The sequence below is a fragment of the Anopheles ziemanni genome, chromosome 2, assembly GCF_943734765.1.
Source record: "Anopheles ziemanni chromosome 2, idAnoZiCoDA_A2_x.2, whole genome shotgun sequence".
NCBI lineage: Eukaryota > Metazoa > Arthropoda > Insecta > Diptera > Culicidae > Anopheles > Anopheles ziemanni.
Window position 1 is genome coordinate 14,400,671 of NC_080705.1, and position 22,722 is coordinate 14,423,392.

At 45.3% G+C, this 22,722-nt stretch overlaps 2 protein-coding genes and 1 pseudogene across 2 annotated transcripts in view; 2 read left to right on the forward strand and 1 right to left on the reverse strand.

The window, feature by feature from the left end:
* The first annotated feature begins 2,634 nt into the window (after positions 1–2,634).
* Positions 2,635–5,464, forward strand: LOC131292803 (equilibrative nucleoside transporter 2-like). Its single transcript, XM_058320889.1, has 3 exons — positions 2,635–3,551; positions 3,616–4,163; positions 5,008–5,464. Exons 1-3 carry the CDS (start codon positions 2,978–2,980, stop codon positions 5,320–5,322), a joined length of 1,437 nt encoding a protein of 478 aa, XP_058176872.1. The 5' UTR covers positions 2,635–2,977; the 3' UTR covers positions 5,323–5,464.
* Positions 5,465–12,102: 6,638 nt separating this feature from the next.
* The window catches only part of LOC131281584 (1-phosphatidylinositol 4,5-bisphosphate phosphodiesterase classes I and II), a 62,135-nt gene continuing 51,515 nt past the window's right edge, over positions 12,103–22,722 (reverse strand). Inside the window, exons 7-18 of the mRNA XM_058310927.1 lie at positions 22,487–22,669; positions 22,223–22,403; positions 21,756–22,125; positions 20,052–20,206; positions 19,149–19,368; positions 18,803–18,960; positions 14,521–14,691; positions 13,926–14,442; positions 12,869–13,686; positions 12,679–12,788; positions 12,432–12,576; positions 12,103–12,327 (exon numbers count right to left, since the gene is read on the reverse strand). Of these exons, the coding sequence (XP_058166910.1) occupies positions 12,103–12,327; positions 12,432–12,576; positions 12,679–12,788; positions 12,869–13,686; positions 13,926–14,442; positions 14,521–14,691; positions 18,803–18,960; positions 19,149–19,368; positions 20,052–20,206; positions 21,756–22,125; positions 22,223–22,403; positions 22,487–22,669 (3,253 nt within the window). The remainder of the gene's footprint in view (positions 12,328–12,431; positions 12,577–12,678; positions 12,789–12,868; positions 13,687–13,925; positions 14,443–14,520; positions 14,692–18,802; positions 18,961–19,148; positions 19,369–20,051; positions 20,207–21,755; positions 22,126–22,222; positions 22,404–22,486; positions 22,670–22,722) is intronic.
* On the forward strand, positions 16,815–18,117 carry LOC131282805 (cleavage stimulation factor subunit 1-like; annotated as a pseudogene).

A 22,722-nucleotide genomic window follows, 5' to 3' on the forward strand; every position in this document is an offset into this window, starting at 1 on the left:
AAAATGTTTAGTATGCAAGTCTCAGCCTACGGTATTCGAACTGCTAATATAAACGGGAACTCGTAATCAAAACAAATAGTTGTCAAAAAATGTAAACAAATAACAGATGCAGTTTGCAGTAGTGGTGGGGAAGTTGAATCCCTACAGGGATTCGAATCTTTCGATTCAAATCCATTCTGAGATCCGGATCTCAGAACCCGACTCCCTATCCGTCATATCATACATGCTCATCTAATGCCGATTTTTTATATGATGTGTTTAATTCAATTGCCGCTGCCACACAGACCGCGTTCCGCAGCGCGTTGTCAAATTTGACAACGCAGAAACTACTCGATTTGCTTGATCCTAGCGCGTTTTGCGTAGCCGCGAAACCTCTCGCTCTATCTCAAAGATGTCCCGTTCTACCGAAAGCTCTGATTTGTCTTTTCAAAACAATTCAAATATTCAACGTTAACTATGACGGACAACTAAACGAGCGTTCTAATATTCTCGTTTCAATGATAGGGAAACTGTATTAGGTCGTTATAAATTTACACTTATATATGCGACGTTATGTTTTCCATTCTATGAACGACAACGTTTACTGATAATGGTTTTATTATATTGGTAAGACGTGAACGAAAGGAAGGGATGGAGACGTTGTAGTCAAACAAGTGGCTAGAGCTATTGAAGGAATACATGGCGCAGACAAAATGGATCATTCTGGGAGAAATGTGTACGGCTGGTGGGAATAAGGAAAGGTGACCTTTCCAGAAGGATATAGGAAGGGACATAGAGAGGAATATGGGACAGGAGATCCGGAGCGTCAGTGGAGTGCAGGAGAAGTTGGGCGATGAAAGTAGCTTGAGTGTTCCGGTGGCGAGTCTGAATCTAGGATAGCCCCAACAATTGACACCGCGACTCGTAAGGCGGGAGGGAGGAGGCATTGCTGCCGAAAAGACGCCTCACCGCTAGACGCGTGAAGCGTCTCTGCAACCCTTCTAACCGTCCCACGGTAATGACACCTGTTAGGGTCCATACCACGGAAGCATACGCGAGCATCCGTCTGACCCAACAACAGTAAAGCGCCAGCAAGCAGCGCGAGTCCCGCACCTCCGACGCTAGGCGAGATATAAGCCTGCCCGCAGAAGGACAAGGTGACATCCAGCCACACCCCAAGGTCCTTGATAGCCGACACCCGCGACAAAGCTACCCTACCAATATAGTAGTCGTGGGTCACCCCAGCGGATCGACTGAAGGATACAACACAACAATTAAATGTGCAAAGCGGTTGAGGGATTCTTGAAGGAGTATGAAGTCGGAAGGAGAGGATATGGGAAGGAATAATTTTACATCGTCAGCATACAGCAAGTGCCCGTTATTAGGCACCAGACCAAACACCCTCGCTGATCTCCATCAGGTTGCAAGTGTGGATGTCACAGGAGGTATGAGCAAGGCCCGTAGGGCCAGGGGCCACCGACTGAGCCTGGCCAACGAAAACGCTTGGACAGTGCATGATGAAAAGTTTACAGAAGCCTTGAGGAGAGAAAGCGGTCTCTGCGGTGAGAGACATGGAATGGGAAAGGCGGGAGGAACCGGCACCCAGCGCGGATGTTAAAGTACCCCCAAACAAGAAAACACATCGAGGGAGTTAAATAGTTTCTAGAAGTATTTCTTCCATCCTTTTCACCATTGTCAACACGGGAAAGTAAAATCAAATTAAGAAACATTTATTATTCACACGGAATTTTGGAATAATAAACAACTAAAAATATCGCGAATAATCAAAACCATCTTAACACGAACAATAAACAATAACATGGTATCGTTTATTGAATAATTAACTTCATATCAATAATTGTAACGTCCCTTTTTTTGAAAATGAAGGCATTTCTGGTGTTCAAAAAAGTGCTCGATCCAAATTTTTTGACAACGCGCTGCGTTGTCATTCCCATACAAAACGAAAAACCCACCATTTCTGGGTTGAATACTTGACGCGGTTTAAAAAGCTCTGGAGCGGTAGAGCTTGAGATGCTGCGGCTACCGCGGTGTGTGTGGCGTGCCCGAATGAATGATTTACATAAGAATATCAATATAGTTGACATTATTCTTCTAATTGTATTCAAACAACACGAAAAATCTAGTCTTTTTTGGGAACATGCAGACTAACAGATTTACCCGAGTTTATTCTAAGTTGAGTAGCATTTAATATGTTTCAAAAACAATTATGACAACGTTAACATTCAAATTGAATGCATCGTGGGTCACTGAAACAGTGAAGCAAGTCCTTTGTGATGTTTTTCCGCACTTTCCCGGCGGGGACTTTATCGCGGAACGAACATGTTTGATGTTCTGATAACATTTTTCACAAATAGCGCCTCAGATTTGGCTGATATCATGTATTTCAAGCTAGACAGGTAAGTAAACTGGTGCTTTGCGTCCATTACAATATATCTAACGTATTTGAGATATTCAATTGGCCCAAATGAGCTGTTTTATTCACAGGTTCAAGCTTGTAAGAGCCACCACTAGTTCGTAGTGAATCCCAATCAGTCAGAACAGCTGAGTTGAAAATCCATGATAATTGATCATTTTTGTTGCATCTTGCAGTTTGCAGTCTTCGCTTTGTCTTGCGTGTCGACGGATGCGAAAGTGCAGCGTGCATCGTTACAATCAGAAAGTGATTAGAAACCCCGTAGCGGAAGCAAAACGTGTGCCCTTCACTGACTGTATCTAGTGGCAGTGTTGTGTTTGTTATCAACTTGCTTAATCAGCAGTGCCTCGACATAGTAGGCAGGCGGTGGAGATTATCGGACAACCATTTTGAACCCCTTTGTTGTGCGTGAATGTTTATGTTTCGGTCGGGGTAGCAATGTAGTGTGTGATGCTCCTTTGCAATCGATCCGTTTGATGACTCAACATCGTCCCGACACGGCACCAGGAAACGCCAGTAGTAATCGGATCACCGTGTGACAAACGCATTCACGACCGAACAGTAATGGATTATGCAACGAACTCCCGGCCCCTGCTGCAGGACACCGACGATCGGGAAACGGACAGCGACGCGTTCCTGGACAATGCCTATGCGGGCTCTATCAACGCCTCCAGCAGCAACATTCCCGACGCTGCGAGAGAGCACGCCACGGAGACGCGCATCGTCGGATCCGGCCAACAGCTTCGAGTTGCCCCGTCCGACAAGTATAACTATACCTACTTAGTATTCTACCTGATGGGCATGACGACGATGGTACCATGGAACTTTTTCGTTACGGCCGAAGACTACTGGCAGTATAAGTTCCGGAATGTGACCACGAACAACACGTCCCAGTTGACGCCGCGTCAGTTGGAGTTTCAGTCGGACTTGAGTATAGCCGCGTCGGTGCCGGGAGTGATCTTTCTCATTCTGAACGCTTCCGTCGGCCACAAGATACCTTTGCATTTCCGGATGATTGGATCCCTTGTCATGATGCTACTCATCATGATCGGCACGACCGCTCTGGTGCGCGTCAATACCGACCAGTGGCAAGATGAATTCTTCCACCTTACGATGCTGACTGTCGTCGTCATTAACAGTAAGTCGAATCGAATCGAAATTTCCTCATAAAATCCTCACACAACTCACCCTTCCATTTAAAGGTTTCTCGGCCATCCTCACCGGAGGTCTGTTCGGTATTGCCGGTCAGTTTAGTGCCAACTACATGACGGCCGCCGTAAGCGGCCAAGCGCTGGGTGGCATCTTTTCCGCCCTTGCCAACATCATAACCCTCATCTACGCCTCAAATCCCTCCACGACGGCGTTTGTTTTCTTCACCGTCGGATGTCTGGTGCTGCTGTTCTCCCTCGTGGCCTACATCGTCATGTCACGGACGTTGTTTTTCAAGTATTACAGCTGCACGAAGACGCTCATGAAGAGCTCGCTGGAGGCCGATCCGGCCGCGAGGGATCTTTGTCCACGCGCGGAACCACGCGTTTTTACCATACTAGGGAAGATCTGGCTCTATGGATTCGTCGAATGGCTGATCTTCGTTACGACCCTATCGATCTATCCGGCCGTCACGGTGCTCGTCGGGTCGCAGAACCATGGGCGACCGTGGAATGACGTGTATTTCCTGCCTGTCGTAAACTATCTGCTGTTCAACACCGGCGACTATCTTGGGCGAGTTTTTGCCGGAATGTTCGAGTGGGTAAGTGAAAATAAAAGATTATTGAAACTTCTGAATCGTAGTGAGCTATTTTTGTAGTAGGCTAGCAAAAGAAGTAAGGAAGCCTGATTTTGGTTTTATCGTTTAGTGCAGGGATGTCAAACATGCGGCCCGCGGGCCACATGCGGCCCGCAAGCACATTGGGTGCGGCCCGCGACCCCTTTGAAACATTACATCGAAAGAAAGAAAATAACAAATGCGGAGCAATAAGTTAGCTATTGTAATTATATACCTTTACTTTTCTAAAATTTTTACCAAAATACACAATAGTCTTGAACTGCAACATATATTTGATACAACGATTGAGCAACAAACCCTCTCTTTTACTCAAAATTGGTAAATTTTATAAGAAGTAATATAATATGAAAAAATGTGAAAATGTAAAACTGTTAAGATAAAACCACATTGATAAGAACATATTTTCATCACTTCAATCAATTATATGGTTTGGCCCGCGAGCCTATTTTGGGAGAAAATGCGGCCCGCGAACCTATTTTGGGAGGAAATGCGGCCCGCAAGGTGAAACGAGTTTGACATCACTGGTTTAGTGTTTGCGTTTCTTAACAAAATTATCGTAAAAAATTAAACTTTAATTGTACTCATATTCTACTGAATAATAACAATTCACGCATTCGCAACAGTTTTTCTACATTTTAAGACCGGTTCCACATTCCAAATATTTTTAGGTGGTAACCAGTCGACTCAGATGGTGATGTAAATAACATACGAATAAAATATGAATAACATTGCGTGTCGTTAAAGGTTCAAAATGATCCCGTTTTGTTGAACAAATTGCCTCTCTTTCTCTTGTGCCATTTTTCTTCAGCCCTGGAACAATCCCATCCTGATCGGTGTACTTACGATCGCCCGGATAGCCTTCGTGCCGGCGATGCTGCTGTGTAACATTACGCAGCACCACAACTTCCCGGTGCTCATCCATTCCGACTACATGTTCATCGTGCTGATGGCCGCGTTCGCCCTGTCGAACGGGTACCTCGCAAACATCGCCCTGATCGGGGCCCCGCGAGTCGTCGAGGCGCACGAGAAGGAGATGGCCTCGTCGATGATGGCCGCATTCCTCGGTATCGGACTGGCGTGCGGGTCCGCCATCAGTCTGATGATAATCGAAATGATCAAGTGATACAACTTTCCGGAGCGGACCGTTTAGGAAACCGGGCGGTCGCACTCCATTCGTTCATAGACCAAATACATCTACTATATATAATTATACAAATAATAATCTATTTACAAACGCAAACGAAAAGACAGAAAAGGTTTAGCGGCGGTTCCGGGCATGCTGTTTTTTGGGCCCGCTGCCACAACGAAGCAAGAAACCCACGTGAAAAGAAAACAAACCAACGTCTCGCGTCGATATTATGTTAGTTGTAATTGTTATCACACTCGCCATTATCAACTCTTGTTAGACATTCGGGGGCGGTGAAAGTGAAAGATATTTCTTGTTCTTTTTTTGTATTTCCCGTTGTTAGTAGTGTGAAAGCAGAAGGGATGACAGATTTACATACAGGGTGACTTTATTTTTCAACCTTTAACTAGCGTTTAGAGAGGGTGAGAATAGCGAAAACGTGCACCAATATGGTGACAAGAACGAGAAGACGACGAAGAAAAACTGTCCAATATCGGTAGGAATAAAAAATAATGTCTAATGATATACACATGCGTACCATGTAAGGACTCCTATTGAAGCGATTCTCAAGAAGTGCATTGAAGCAAACTGACGCCACTAGCAAGTAAAATGGGACTGTTAAAATTTAGCATCTTTTTTCGTTTGTAGTAGGCTGTTCTTCACTGGAAGAAAACGATTTCAAATGTTCGCGTTGGCATAGAGTATAATAATAGCGCAAAGCTTTTATTTAATTAAACTTTCTGGGGAACAGGGCATGATAGCTAATATAAATTTAATTTATTCAAATTCTCAGTCTTTGGAACATGAAATCAAAATTGATTACGTATAATTAACTTTACCCTAGTGAAGTCAAGTCTAATTTTCGACTGTCCCATTTTGCTTCATAGCGACCAATTTATCTATTGAAAGGGGAGTAAAACAAAATACAGGCAATATTTACATAATCAAACCTGGAGGAAATAAAAGTAATCCAATAAAATAAATCGTGGTTCAAAAACCGCATACGCAAATACTTTGTCCGGCTTATGGTGTACCGTTTGTGGAAGAGTTTTGTGCGTCACTCTCGGCTCGACGGGGGCTGCCCGTGACCGAGTTCTGGCCGGGGTGTGTTGACCCGATTATGCTGGTTCATTACGCCGTACGGGTAGTGTGCAATTATGGCACACTTTGGACGCATCAGTCAAACACTGTTACGCTGATAACGATGGAACCCGCATAAGAGGTGCGATCAGAACTGATCCGCAACAACCCCGTGCGTGGCACCGAAACAACGATTCTTTCATTCTTAACGCGACGAACAATTAGAAGCGCACAATCCGTTCCATTCGATTTGAATGTTATTTTTATTTGTTTAATGTTTCATTTCATCACAACAATAGCTGCTTCAAGGGGTTTTGAAGGAGAACTTTTACTGATTCAAATGTTTGTGTTTCTGTTTCCAGGTTTTAACACCGGTGACTCAACCAATCTCTACGCGGAGTAACCACGGTGTGGTACCGCACCTAGTAAGCCATCTCACTTTGACCACGTCCATTCGGAACTTTTTTCTCCAAGCTTTCTTTTTCAGGAGTTGGTAGATTATTTGCCTTATTCATGGTAACAACACCCAAGACCACCCGAAACGGTATCAGTTATATTGCAAAGAGCGCACGGAGCGACACGCGCCCAACCTGGGAGAAAAGTGTAAAGCGGCCCTTTTTGAAGACACATGAGATCGTCGTACGGTGGATCGATTTCGTCCACTGCGATCGGGTGTGATTTGAATATCGATAAGATACCGGGCCGCCCGCCCCGGCAAAATTGCCCATAACTGCCGTTGGGAAACAGTTCAGTCAGTCACGGTTCGAGTTGATTTTTCAATTCAGTTTCCTTTTCAAATCTGGCTCTGATCGAGCCCGTGCCTCCGTTTTTCCCCTTTTGCCCTTTTTTTGTTTGCTTCAATATGTTTTCAACTATCTCAACATGCTAAATATATCTATATATAAGTTGTTTTCTTTTTATCTTCTTTTGCTATTAATTATCTCATATCTATCGTGTTACACATTAATACTTAGTGTTTCGTTCTAGTGGTATTTTTAATGGTTGTGTTGCTGTAATCCCCGGTTTCCCGCGCCGCAGAACGAGATTTGTCAACTATTTGCTATGAAACACCTTACATAGTTTAGTATAATCAATAGCTATCATATCATCCCCCTTGTAACCCAAACTGTCCCACCTTCCGGCATAGGAGAGAGAGATAGAGAGAGAGAGAGATAGGGAGGGACCTAGAGGGACCGAGTGACCCCGCGAGATAGGAAAGTGAGTGAAACACAGCGGTGCTGGCACCTTCCCAATGATGGTTGGTTTCCCCTGCCCTAACACGTGCCCTCTTCTCCGTGTCCTCCGCATCAATCACATGGTACGCGCCTCGGTTTCTGTGTATGTCACAATTAGATACTGTCGTCGTCCTCGGATGCACGTGCTCCGCGGCGGTTTTTTGTTCCGGCCGCCGGGAGTGTGACCGATTCGTAATGTACAAGAGTGTGTGTTTTTTTTCTTTTTGTTTTGCTTGGATCTCGTTTGGATCCGAGATGAGTTAGGATGAAGGAGATGGAACCAAACCAAACTGCGATACGGGTCAAGGAAGGAAGGGTTTGCAGTCTCGATGACTAGAGGCAGGGGGACAAATCGGTTCGATTGCCGCTTTTTATGCATCTTTGCCCTCGAAATCGATTATTCTAACGTAAGATAAATCGCACCTTTCTACAAGAGCGTACATACATACAAGAGTCATATATTCCAAAGTCTAACGTTAATGGTGTTTTCAATGGTTTCCTTTCGTCCAACGTCTCTTTTCATTTCCAAAGTCAATACAATACAATTTGAGTGTTGGCCGACATTTCTAAACTTCCTCCTTTTTGCCAATCCCAAACATCACGATAGTTTTTTCCTTAGGCGAAACGTGGTGTGTGAAAGCAAAAAACCCGGGATCGTAACATTTCGTTTTACCTATCGTAGGCTCTCTGGTAGAAGAGTCGATTATCGTTACCTTGATAAGTTGATAAGAGCTATGCTTCATGATTGGAGATTTCTTTTGTGCCTTCTCCGGCTCCGGGTTGTGAAAAAGATGGATGAAATGGTGTGAAGTGATGAAATTGATTTTAAACATGAGTTTTGTGTTTATATGGTTTTCCTTCTGCTTCTTCAAACGTTTGTCGTATTTTACGTACAAGGCACATAGAGATAGAAAGTGTAGTTTTTCGGTAAACGGTTTGTTACGCAAAACTTTTGCCCCCAAGGTTTTTCTTCCCTCGAACGCGGTTCAAGGGTCGTAAAAGAACGTGAAACGATACGTAACGAATGGATTAAGAAATTAATGCGTTCAGCACAAGGATGAAACTCTGCTGTCTACGATTCTAGTTAAGTTCAGCTGCCTTATAGAAGTGGTTCGGAGCGGCCGGTGTTTCGGGCTGTGTGCGAACCCCGGCGACCTCGAATTACAATACAGGAAAGCGCTTTGCCTTTCTCATAAGATGACAGTGTGGTTGTCAATGATTGTCTTCGTTTTTTTTCTTTTTACTAGCTTAACACAGGCATTAAAACTTTTTGTTAAAAAATGGTCGCTCACTGCTTGCAAAATTCAAAATAACGCATTGAAAAAAAAAATTAAAATCATTAAATAATAATTTTTTAAATAAAAAAACACTTTAAACATGTTTATTCGAGGTTTCTTCTATGAAGATCCCTAAAACAGTACGACGTATCAGCCCTGATCCGTTGCGCGCCACCGTCTCACGAAGGACAACATTTGGGAAATGTATAATTTTTCTCAACAACTAACTAGAAGATTTCCCTTGAAACACAGACGACGTACACCCCCAAAAAAACACGCACGTGCACATACACGTGGTTCGAAAAGGTTGCCCAACATGCACGTGCCATGATCACCCAGAAGGAGAGATCACCCCAGTTTTCCGGATGGTCGGGTGGAGGGGGGTTTTAGCTACCACCATATGTACACACCTCCCCCTCCACTTCCATCCTCCTCGGGTGATCCTCACGTGCACGCGGCGGTGCTTTCGTCATGCCTTCCCTGTGTTTACCCGGGAGATAGAGGTGGGTTTATCACGTGATTTTTTCTTGATAGCGTTCACCGGAAAATGTTGTCACCTAGTTTAACGGCTAGATTTTTGTTTTTTTTTTAGTTTTTTTTTTTGCTTAAATCTATTACAATCTTACACGCTAGTAAACGAGACATCAACGACGAAGAAGCTGCCCACAAGTGACACGCAGCAGAGCAGGTTCGCACCGCGCTTTGCGTGCCGAATATACGATTTCGAACAGTCACATTTATCGCACAATATGGTAATACATAGTAAGTAGAGTGTTTGTTTGTTTGTTTGTTTGTTTGTTTGTTAGTAAATCCATCGACCAAATCCGTTTTCCCATGATCATCGTGCGCGTTCGGGATGCAAATTGCTTTGCCACGCGATGCAATGGTAAACATTCAATTCAAATAGTGCGTTGCTATGGTAACGGTTTTGTTCAATTTCCTTTCCGATCAATTCATAAGGTTTGCTAATGATTCTTCCAGTTGCAAACTACCCAATCCCATTTGTGGATTCCGTTAACGGCGAGCCACGTGTTCCATCGCTCCGGGAAGCTATAATACGATGAAAGGAAATGATTTTTCCATTACCATTAATCCATCCATATGTTTTGGGTGTTTAGCAATAGATATATAACATCAATATTTATAAAATGCATTACGACTCTATAGAGCTATATCAATAAATAAGTTTGTTGCGCGTGTTGTTTGTGGTTTGTGATAAGTATTGCATCGATCATGCTGCTGCCGTTTTTTCCCTTTTCTTAAGTTATTGCGCGTTTATAGTTATGTGCTACGTTTTCCAAATTCGCCTTGCATTTTTCCCCAAAACAACCTCAATACAAACTTTGTGTTTTTCGTCTTCTTCTATTAAACAGCACAATTTGGTTGAATGGAGTTTTATCCCTGTCTCCTTCATTTGACACTAGATTCAGTTCAATGTATTCACAAACATTCAGTGGAACGAGTATGGATAAGTATGTACGATTGTTAATGTACCGCTGTGATATTTCTGGAGCCGTCGCCAGCGATCTGTTGCTATTCGCATCTCTTCACGATGTACTGATTTGTTTTTGCGTCTAAGCATTATTCTCTTTAGCTTTTGTTAACATTTATCATTCATTGTGTTTGAGTGCGTGTTGATTATGATTTTACTTCTGTCTATGCGATAGGTTTCGCTGTTGTTGGTGTGGTTTTCGTTTTATTTGAATTTTAAACATACATGTAATCGTACGATTGCTAACTGGTTTGTTTTCTTTTGTTTCATTTTTACGTTAACATGGCTCAAATCCTACCTTTCGCTCCGATTCCGAGGTCGAAGGAATGCTACAATTTCAAAATCATCCAACGCTTCATTACGTTAAAGCTTCACTGCAACCGTTTGTTAACTTATTCGAGTATTATTAGAAAGTGGCCGGAGAACCGAACCGGTTCCACAAACATCGTTTAACGTTGATCATAAAAAAGGGAAACAAAGTTTCCCAAAATTGCCAAAAAAGAAATGCTCGGTCTTAAACAAGCAGAATACCGGTAAGCAACAGCTAATTTGAATGCATTGCAAATATTGTCCAAGAAACATTACCAAATTGTTGCTTCGGGAGCATATTGCACGATATGACGGAAGCAAAACCACTGTCTCAAAGCACTGATTATTCGACATGCTTACTAAAGGACTACAGTTAGGTTAGTGGAACCCTTGCTGGAGTTACACGCGATTTTGTTGGGTAACAAAATTGAACGAACAGCAACACAAAACGATAGGCGATGTTTTCTGTTCTCCCTCTTAATATTTTGTTTTTGTTTTGCTAAATGTTGAGATTCTTCTGCATGGTGAAATCATAACTGTCCCAAAAGAGAGGGACCTACCATTCAAATTCAGTTCGAGTTAGATCGGTTCCGGTTTTCTTTTCCCAAAAGAGAAGGAATCCGCTGCGCAGGTTAAGTTTATGCGGGCGCTCTCTAGAAGGACGATTCCGCACTGATGGCCATCGGGAGATCCTATTCTTCTTCCCTTAACTGCCTAATGCAAACGCATATGGTAACATATGTAACTATAGTGGTGAGTACAACTACTTTTTTTTTCTTCTACGCATTTCCATTCGCACAGCTTGTCGCTTAAAATACCCGTTAAGTTCAAGATCTATTGTTAATCGTCTGTTACTCTACTCTAGCGACTCCTTCAGCAGTGTTTCCTACTAAACAAGCTCCTTCCCATTTGTTGCACCAAAAAGATGGGGCCGGTTACTGTTCACTCCCACAATTTCTTAATGCTTTCATCAATCGGTTAACATCTTACATTGCTTCGAGAGAGAAACTATTTGACCAGAACAATAATCGAACCAAAACGATCGGAAAAGCACATGAAAGCACACCTGGTACAAGCACGTGTACCGATCAAACTTATACGCGCTAAGAGTAACTCGCGGTTCTAAAAAGGCAGCCCGCTACCACGTGGCCGGAAAACTACCGACAAGATACAATTATTTACCAGTAATTAGGCCAATCAAGTTTCATCATTAAGTAGCTAGTAGGTATAAGGAGTTTTAAGAGTTGGCATCGTAGTGTCGTAAGTAAAAACAAGAAGAAAAAACAAACGTTACACCTTCCTAACAACCGGTTCACAGCTACGGCCACCGGAACGATGCTTTCCCTCCAATCGTCGTAGGTCCTGTTGTGGTTTACTTTCGCTGCTACGCGTGGGCGTTGTTAACGTTATTCTCGTGGGTTCCGGCAGCAACACCACCACCGGTGGCACAAATATTTCCACTCGACAGCGAGGTCGCCGGTGGATGGGTCGTGCCAGCGGCACCGACCGACGAACAGCTGGTGGTACTGTTGCTGGTATTCAGGTGCGCCAGGAATGTGTCCGAAATGCAGGCATGAGATTCCGCTTCCTTTTCCAGCATTGAGCGTGCCTGCGAAGGAATTTCCACGAAACGACAGCAGGGAAAGAGACTTAATTCCGGTCCTTCGGAGTGCTTCAATAATCAGGAGCACGATTTTGTTGTTCTCCTTTTACCTTCGCCTTGTGATCCTCTAAGCCTTGCTTTACCGCATCGTGTTGACGCTGCAGATCGTCCTGCTTGCGTTCGTACGTGGCCGTCAGTCGTGTCCGTTCCGTGACTCCTTTTTCCACGAGCGTCGAGTCCACCTCCCGCTTCATGCTGTTGGTATTTCGAGAGGAAAAGCGATGGTGTTAGGGGATGGATTATAGCAGCAAGCACACTCATTATGCTTCCACATGCAACCAATTCATTCGTGCTTACCGTTCCAGCTCGTCCTTGTCCTTGTGGACCATCGCCAACTGCTTTACTTCGCTTTTGCGGGACAACTGCAGCTGGCGCATCACTTCACTCGTTTCGCGCTCTTGTTGTGTCTGAAAGGGGAAAATAAAAATCACAGCGTGTTATTGCATCTAAGCAACCGCGAATCGAAACCATCCCCCGTCTCGCTTACCCGAAGCTGCTTCATCTGTGCCTCCTGCGACTGGCGCAACAGATCCTCGGCTAAAGTGTAGATGATTTCGTGATACTTTTCCAGCACATCCCGATAGCTGCTGGCGTGGTCACGACAGATTTGCCTCAGCCGCTCCGCCTGTGCGTCACCCGCCACGTCACCCGCATCGGAGGAGGGCGCACAGGGCGGCACCTTCACGTTCATGTCGGCCATGTTTTTGCTGCTGAATCGCTTCACTAGCTTGTTGCCCATGGCAAACTTGGACTTCTTGACCTGCCCATCGACGCCCAGGTCGGTGCTCTTCTGCGACGCGTGTATTTTCAGCTTCTCCTTGTCGTGGCTTTTCTTCAGCGCCTTCAGTTCCTTCTCGAGCGCTTCGCGCTTCTTGCGTATCACCTTGTCCTCGAAAATTTTCTCCAACGGATCGGCCACGATTTTTCCACCATCGTGCTGATGATTTGCCGCGTCACTCGAACCCATGCCGGATGTGTTGGTCGTAGTAGTGATAATGGGTCCACCACCACCGCCACCGCCTCCCCCGGACAACGCAAATTGAGTGGTGGTGGACCTTGCCGACGGTGACATGGAGTGATCCTGGGAGGAGGATTGTGCCACCGGCAGGGATACCATCTTGGTGATTGCCTCGAGTGGTACCTCCCGGTCTCCATCGTTCTCGCTAGTCCCTCCTCCACCTGGTGTGGCCGACGATTGAGTGCCACCCACTTGACGCTGCTTAGCTGGGCTGCCGCTGTTGGCGTTGCTTTCGCTCGATTTCACCGTTTCGCTCTTTTTGTTAACACCTAAGGATACAACGACAACTGTCCCACGTTAGGAAAAGGGGTAGATCCAATAGGGGAGCGGGGCGGGCAAACAACGCACGGGAAAGAAGCCAAACAAAGAGGGGTACCGGTAGGGGAGAAGAAAACGATAAATAAATAAAGCAACGTCGAAAGCAAACGCAACGCAAACGTAACAGACAAAAACACCGATGGAAATCAGTGAAGTGGCAAACGAGTGAACAACACCCCATGCGAAACAATGTTTCATCCATCCTTACATGAGTCTTCCTCGGTCGGTTCCATGTCCTCCTGCAGGACGGCGAGCTGCTTCGAGCGCTTTTCCTGCTCACTCTGGTACTTGATCGGGTTGGCCAGCGCTTCGGCAAAATCGGACAGCCCGTCGGGGACGTAGTCCTTCACCACGATGCAGAGGAACAGCGTCGCCAGCGGTATTGGTTGGCCGACTTCCGTCCGCAGCGTTAGGTGGCGATATCCCGGACACAGCCCTATCACCGGCAGCACCCGGTGGCCAATCAGCTTGCCGCCCTCCTCGTACGCCGCTATCCGTATGCTGGCCAGCTCGGGCAGGACGACCTTCTTGAACACGAACGGTTCCTCGTCGTACACCGGGTTGATGCCGTTATCGCGCACGATCTTTGTGCGGAATTTTTTGCGCACTGTGTCGGCCGGCAGGCCGAACATGTCCACCTCCACGTACGTGCCCACCTTCTTGTCGGTGAGAAATTGGCCCGATATCACCGTCACCATGACCGTGCCGGCAATGATACCATCGACCTGTCGGAAGAAATAACATCTCCACTCGTAAGCCGCTTACCAACCGAGGGAAACCGTTGAGGACACTCTGCTCCTTACCGTACTCTCCGCGAACGGATCCAGCCGGCGGTCTTTGCGGCGCATAAATTCTGGCTTCAGCAGATACCCGCAACGGTGGTTGTACTCGAAGATGCCCAGATTCAGCTGCATCGCTAGATCGAGCGTTTGGTAGTTCAGGGCCACCAGCTGGCAGCCGGCATTCCAAAAGAGCTGTAAAAAACAATAATCCAATCCATGATACTATAATTCCACTAATCATAGGACACCGTTCTCTTTACCGATATCTACAGTCTGCTGCAAGTAAAATCGGACACTCGAAAAATGAGACGATCTGCTGTCTTTCCGCAAGCCTACAGCATTCCCGGAACCGAATGTTGACCTTCAACGTATACATTTCTTTTTATCAACTCTTCCTCTATGTAAGAAAATTGAAAACGGAATCAAAATCTATTGTTTTACTGAGATACGGCCCAAAATGTGGGTGAAGACCCGAAAAGCGGACACGCAAGTAAAATCGGACAGGTAGTTTTCTTTGCCGTTTGGTGCACTTTAAGTGGCCGCATGTCGTTCTAGCAGCACATTTATGAGTTGGCCACTATTGTTCTTTGCATTTATTTTATAGGTACCAACATTATCATTAAAAAACCACGCAAAAAATAACAATAAGTTGGTGTGTGTGCAAATAAAAAATGTTACTATTTCAGTGTGGAGTATTTGCAATATTTTTGTTTAAACTTAACTGACAATGATTGTTTATCATAATTTACTGACACAATTTACTTTTTGTAATGTAAATAATCCAAACAGGTGATTAAAATTCAATATTTTCTTAAGTTTTCACTTGTAGCGATAAAAACTTGTAGCCGTTTTGGCTTGCTTCCGACTAAATTTTTGTAATTTTCTTTACATAAACTCTGCAGTTCATGTCTTTAAATTTTCTCAAGAAGTTTTAAATAGGTTTGTAGTCATGCAACCACCAGCATAAGTTCCTACAAGCGCTTTGTTACCCACAAGTGTATTGTTATTAGATGGCGGTAGTGAGCAGTTTGGGTAGTTCAATAATACCCATAATCTAGCATCCAGTAATGTGTGTTTTGAATTATAATCTTGATAGAATACAAAAAATTACCTCAAATGTTAGTTATTAGGTTCTAGGTTTTGACTTAATTTTGAGAATATTGATGTAATACACCTTTTTCATGATGCCGTGTATGACTGCAGCTTCCCAGGGACTTCGACGGAGTTACGATACCATATGATTGATTAATCATGTCCAAACTTCAAAATTTTTTTTACTGATATGAAAGCTAATGGATAATACCTTTGACTATGTAAATATGTTTGATGAATTTTCTTCATTTAATCGTTGTTTTTTTACTTTATTGACTCTTCTTTTCATGTTTCCAAGTGGGTTACTGGGCTATGGTTCATTGATTTGGTTAAACCAAGGGCTTCAGTAATGAAATAAACAAACTTTCATTTCACAAGATTATCCAATTCTATTTTGCGTTCATCGCAGCTAGTTTACCTTCATGTTTGGGCCATCTTACTGATCATAATCTGGGCATAAGCCCATCTGATACTAACAAGTTTAAGTTCGTTGCTTCTGGTTCAAATTTGAGTATTTTTGTTTCATCATTTTGTTGTCTACCTTGCAACTACAAAGAACAATAGTGGCCAACTCATAAATATGGTGCTAGAACGACATGCGGCCACTTAAAGTGCACCAAACGGCAAAGAAAACTACCTGTCCGATTTTACTTGCGTGTCCGCTTTTCGGGTCTTCGCCCACATTTTGGGCCGTATCTCAGTAAAACAATAGATTATGATTCCGTTTTCAATTTTCTTACATAGAGGAAGAGTTGATAAAAAGAAATGTATACGTTGAAGGTCAACATTCGGTTCCGGGAATGCTGTAGGCTTGCGGAAAGACAGCAGATCGTCTCATTTTTCGAGTGTCCGATTTTACTTGCAGCAGACTGTATTAACAAATTCACAGAGGTTGTTCTTTGTATGCAGAAAAGAATATCTTGAATTTAATTCTTTCATGAGTGTTGGTTTTTAAATAAAAAGTAATTCTCGTTTAACAAAAGTTGCATAAATTACACAAAGACTTTCTAAACTAAATTGTGTCATGTTGCCAGCACTACTTATGTTGTGTAAACAATTGTTTGACATAAGCATGACATTTTCCTCGCATACTTGGATTTAACGCCAGAATTGTTTCAGGTATCACTTTGTTTCAGATCAGCGATCAGGGATAAACTAGAATCGCAGGACTACAGGCAGCTCACTAATAAATCTTGCAAGACAAAAACGATACAGGAACAACGATGTACTCGAAGAAGAATCTCTACCGTTTAATGATAAGGTTAGTGATCGTTTTAAGTAGAGGGTGCCCACGAGGGTTTACTATTCTTTCATTTTGCCTCTTAGTCAACTCTATTACGACGGCTTTTTTGACGCGGCGAAGGAGGTAGCCAATGTGATTGGACCGCACGAACCGTGTGCCCCGAGTGATAGACTGATGGCCATCGTCAGCCAGTCGCACCAGATCAGACCATCGAATGAAAACAATTTGTTGGACGATCATTCATGTGCGTTGGATCTAGAATACCATGCGGAATCATCGACGTTAGTCCCCGAGCCAGCCACCTATGAAACAGCTTACATAACAACCCATATGCAGCCGTGTCGGGCTGGTTGCTTCAGCACCGATGGACAGCTGGTGGCAACCGGAAGCGTTGATACCAGCATAAAGGTTTTAGCGGTAGACCGGATGCTTTCCGCCTCTGGAGGCATGGGACCGGGACAGGAGCAGCCTTGTCATCCGGTGATCCGTATGCTGTACGATCACACGGACGAAGTATCGTGTCTGGAGTTTCATCCGAAGAACCAAATTCTGGCATCCGGATCGCGTGATCGCACGGTGAAGTTGTTCGATATCTCGAAGGCAGCGGTGAAGAAGGCCTACAAGGAGCTGTCCGACATCGTTGCCATCCGTTGCCTTGCCTTTCATCCGACCGGCGATTCCATGGCCGTGGGAACCGATCACCACGTTCTTCGCGTGTATGATTTGCAAACAGCACGTTGTTTTGTCAGTGCAAGCGTTCCTTCGAAACAGCACCAAAGTGCGATCACGTCCGTGCGCTTCAACGGTGCGTCCACCATGTATGCCACCGGTAGCTTGGACGGTTCAATTAAATTATGGGACGCTGTCAGTTCCCGCTGCGTCAACACTTTTCCAGCCGCCCACTATGGAGCCGAAGTTTGTTCGATCGCTTTTTCGAAAAACGGCAAATATTTACTCTCTTCCGGGAAAAATTCTTCGGTGAGGCTGTGGGAACTGGCGATGAACAGGTGTCTGAGAACCCGGTCGCAGGCCCATCGTTAGAACAGCACTATGGCGCACAGGCCATATTCAACCATACGGAGGACTATGTGCTCTTCCTGGATGAGGCCACCAACACGTTATGCGCTTGGCATTCCCGGAATGGAAGCCGCTGTCACTTGATGCCACTGCAACACAAAGCACCGGTCCGCCACATTGTTCATTCGCCCACAAATTCTGCCTTTCTCTCCTGTTCCGACGATTTCCGGGCACGTTACTGGGTTAACAGAACAGAAACGCACTAAAGGCGTAAGAGCGCCTAGTGTTTTTATATTCATTATATTCAATATAAAAAAACTCACTTTTTTAGATTTACGACCGCACAGATTCATTAAAATCGAATTCGGAAGATCATAGACAGTTTTTTTTAATATAGCCAAAAATCAAAATCTTTATCACGATGTGAGTATCATATTGAGGTTTCATTGATAATGGATTAATAAATATAGAACAAATAATGTGGAGCACATTTTCACATCTGAAGTTTGTTTTATAACGAGCGCCAATGGTTAAGTCGAAAACTCGAGTCGTCGTCAAAAACAACATTTTATGCCATGAATAATGGTGATAATTATATTACAATTATCTTCAGAGTTTCGTGATAACAAAAACACCAATCCTCAACCTTGTTTAAAAAAAAACCATGTCTAGACTCTAGAAAAAGTAGTTCTATAAAATTTGCATGTCATTGGTCTCTCGAGTAAGCATCAGCTCGCTTTACGCTGAAACCACTCGAATGAATATTTGCATCAACACCCTCAGTTTTAAATCCATCGCAATCCTACGAGTTGCTTTCAGCTCTTCAAAAAGTTCTTCAGTTGTCTCATTTTCCGCCTCAAAAACTATCCCATCATCATACGTATTACATCGTGGTATAAATGAGAGCCACTCCTTCCGGCACCTAGCCACGGCCAGAGCCACGGAACTTACCTGAGGCATAAAATTGGAGCTGTCGAAGCGTGTTCCGGCCGGGTACACTCGCGACAGTTGGTGCTTGTTGTAGTTGACGAACTCGATGGGTCGCTCCTTCAGCAGGGTGGTTGCCTGCTTCTCGTCGAACGAGGACATCTCGTAGAACCGAGCCTTTTCTGGAAAACGATTCGCGAGAATGTATTGCAATTTCCTGCACGCAGCTCGTCGCCGAGCAATTAGGGTGGCAAATGGTACGATATGGCTCCAAGTGGCTGCCGAGTGCAGCCATCTCGGGGAAAATGCGACGTGACGCGAATGGGATCTGATGGGTGGAAAACGGATGGGATCTTCGGTGCAATCTTACTTTCCGAATTTTCGAAGCTGCTGAAGTGCACCGGCTGCACGTAGTTAACGAGGGCGGAGATTTCCGCACCGGCCTCCGTCTCCTTCGTCTGCTGCACCTTGTCCGCCTCGGTGGCCCCGATCGGGCCGGCCACCGCTCCCGGCATGGACTCGTCATCGCTCTCGTCGTCGCTGTCCGTGTCCGACGAGCCGGTGCTTTCCTTTGAGCTTTGGCGAATTTGCTGCATTTGAAATCGGGGAAAAGTACCACAGTGTAACGTGAGTGTAAGCATTCAGCGAACATGCTAGGACGAGTCTAAATTTAAACGTGCCAACTACAGCGGCGAGGTTTTGCGAACGGATTACACATTCACAATGATGTTGTTTCCTTGAACAAATTCCTCTCCGTTCATCAGCAAAGTTCGTGCTTCAGCGAACATCGCGGTGGTAGATTACGGAAGCGACATCCGTGAAGGATGAAATTAGTTCGCTAAACGAAAGCGGACAAAGGAGCAGATAGCAACGCCGGACGCTTTTTCAATTTCCTCCCCACTCCTTCCCCCATCCTCCGGAAGAATTTAGGGAGGAAGTAATCTGCCCGGACTTGACAAGCACTTGCGTTGTGAAGCTATCGGTTTCGATAAACTCGCGACCAGCAGATGCTATCGGATACGGTTGAAATGGTTCCCGGCTTCGGAGGGATTAAGAACAAATTTCTCGCGTCGAAAAAACTTCCGCTGACGGTGAAGAAAGCTACCCGAGACGGTGTGCGGAGTCGGTTGGATAAAGAAGTTTATATTTATTCCCTCGAACGCAGCAACCCGGATGGGATGGGGTTCGCAATAGCGATGTGGTCCAGCTGCGTGGGAGCTCGCATGAAAAGCATGTGCGAGTTTCTGACGGGGTTTGTTATACGCAAAAGTACCTGCAGTGGTGGTGCATGGTGCGGAATGTCACCGTTTCCGGTCGGTGGCTGCTGTTGCATTGCTTGTGGTGTTGTGCCGTTGTTGACGGCCGTGGTGGTAGCGTTGCCGTTGGAATCATCCTGCGATTGCTGCTGCTGCTGTAAGCTTGCATTTGCTGCCGGTGACGGATGATGATGATGCATTCGAAGCGAAAAGTAGGCCAAGAAAACCCGGGAGGTGTGGTGTGCGATACGAGAAAGACAAAGAGAAGAGAGAAGTAGACAGTAAGTGAGGGGATACGAGAGGTTCTTTTTTCTATTCTATCGTGCTGCAGCAAGAAGAAGTTGATGAAACGAAACTCATTTAATAAATAAAGGACTCACTCCCCCAAGATTTTCCCAAGCACCGTGCGCGTGTGTTTGTGCATTTTTTGCGTGCGAGTGAGCGTGATAAAAGTTGAGAAAGCTTCCCATTTGGTGGCACACACATGATGGTTGTACCGACAAAAGTGCCACCCCACCCCAATGGTCCAACATGAAATTCTATGCACTCGATTCTTTGCGTTGCATTTGGCACCCGGAATCCGGCGGGGAGGCCAACAAGAGCACTTCCACAGTGAGATTTATATTGGCGTGGATTTTCCCATCCCAGTGCTCCAGGGAATGTTTGCGCAACAACTGCACGTACTGCGCCGCACGAACGTGCACTCCATCAAGCTCAGGAGCTCGGTAATGGAACTAAATCGCAGTTCATCAATTGCTAAGTGGCCAACGACACCATCCGCCTTCGTGGTGTTTAGGGGCGGGGCGAACCGTCTTTCCGACGACGGCCGTCTCGTATGCAAATAGCAACATTCGTTTGCATCAAGCGGGACCCGGTCCAGAGTCCAGGGCAGTTGCAAGCTGGTTAGCATACCCGTACGGTTCGACCCCGGGAAGCACCGGGTTTGCAAATGAAAACCTAACCCCTAATCCGCGTTCCGAGCATGGATCAGTGTCGTTCGGAGCATCGCAGATGAGCTTTTTCCCAGCGTATATTTATTCATTTTAAAATATGTCCCACAACGGGGCCAAGAGATTCTGGCGATGCATCCGAGCTCTGGAGCATCGACATGCCAGTAAAGCTGGTAAAAGAATGTTGGCAGTTGATGTATGGTATTTGGTTGAAAGCCAATGAAGAAGTACACTTAGAGAAAGAGACATTTTGAAAAATGACAGATTCGGTTGGGTTTACGTTTGCTTCTTAATGTAAATTGCACTATAGTGATGAAAAGATTCTGGATATCTTTTCTGTTTATGTCTCTTTAACATTTAGCATAGAAAATGTTACATAAATGAAACGTTGAAAAAGAAACTTTCATCCTAATCAATAAGATTTCTACCTCAAAGTTCAATCATGCTTCTCACAAGCCTTTTCTGAATTACCGGCAAAAATACAAATGATAATAAAAGCAGGTCAACAGACTGCTGCACACGATCTGTGGCTTTTGATGTGATCTGATGGTGAACCATCGTGTGACATTTCACAAACCATAAGCACATAAAGGCACATCAGGAAAAATCGATTTGCGCACTCATCTGAAATGCGGTGAACCGTGCAATCATCGGCACTTGCACACATGCACGCCATGCTCGTTTGAGAGAAAATGGAAAAAAACCCGCATCAAACCCCCGGGTGTCATTATTCGGACATTAGAAACAATCTAGGTCGAAGTGTGCGCTTACCTGCATTTGTACTGTTGTTGCTGGTGGCCGCGGCTGTGGTGGTGGTGGTGCTACTATTGTTAACTACTGTGGCATTTGCATTCCCCGTGGTACCATTATTGCCAACATTGTTCGTTGGGGCCGCCGCCACCGCAGCAGCACCACCACCGCCCGGCGGTTGAGACTGCTGCGGGCTGCTAACCACGGTGGCCGCCTTTTTATGATGATGGTGATGATGGTGGTGATGTTTTTTCTTATTTTTAATTATAATCTTTCGCTTCAGCAGCGCCGGCGGCGGCAGCTCGACGTTCGATTCGAGCGGATGGGAATCGAGCGGCCGGTCCAGCAGCATGTCACCGAATATTTCTCGGCAATAGTTTGCTATCTTTGCCTGCGCGGTGGTGAGGACAAACAGAAAGAAATACGGAAAACGGGAATCGTTCATTAACGGTAGTGCCGGCGACTGTCCAGCTGTCCATCACACCTACCTGCTGCCTCGGGTTGCAGTGGTTCTCAAAGCTCAGTATCACAGGAAATTCCGACGTCTTGAATGCCGTCTCCGCTATTGCTTCCAGTACGTCCTTGGCGCAGATTTCCGGTACGAAGGTGTAGCCGTGCACGATAACGGGCTCCTCAGTGCGGCCGTTCCAGAAATCCAACTCGACGCATCTACCCCGCAGCAATAAAGTACAACAATGAGACAGTCAGGATGGTTCCCCTTATCGAAACCCGGGTTCCGGGTGCCAACGTACCTACAACCGGCCAGCAAACTTTGCCGATAGATCTCCACCGAACTCTTGCCGGTTAGCTGATGCCCGGTCAGATAGGTGTTGTGCGACGAATTGATGAAGTAGTGCGCCATCGGTTGATCCATATCGTCGGTCAAGTCGAGCTTGGTAGCTGCCATGATAGGATTATCCTCCGACATTAGATACCTGCAAGGGATGGAACAGAAATCACCAATCGCATCGGACGTTCCGGGAAAACG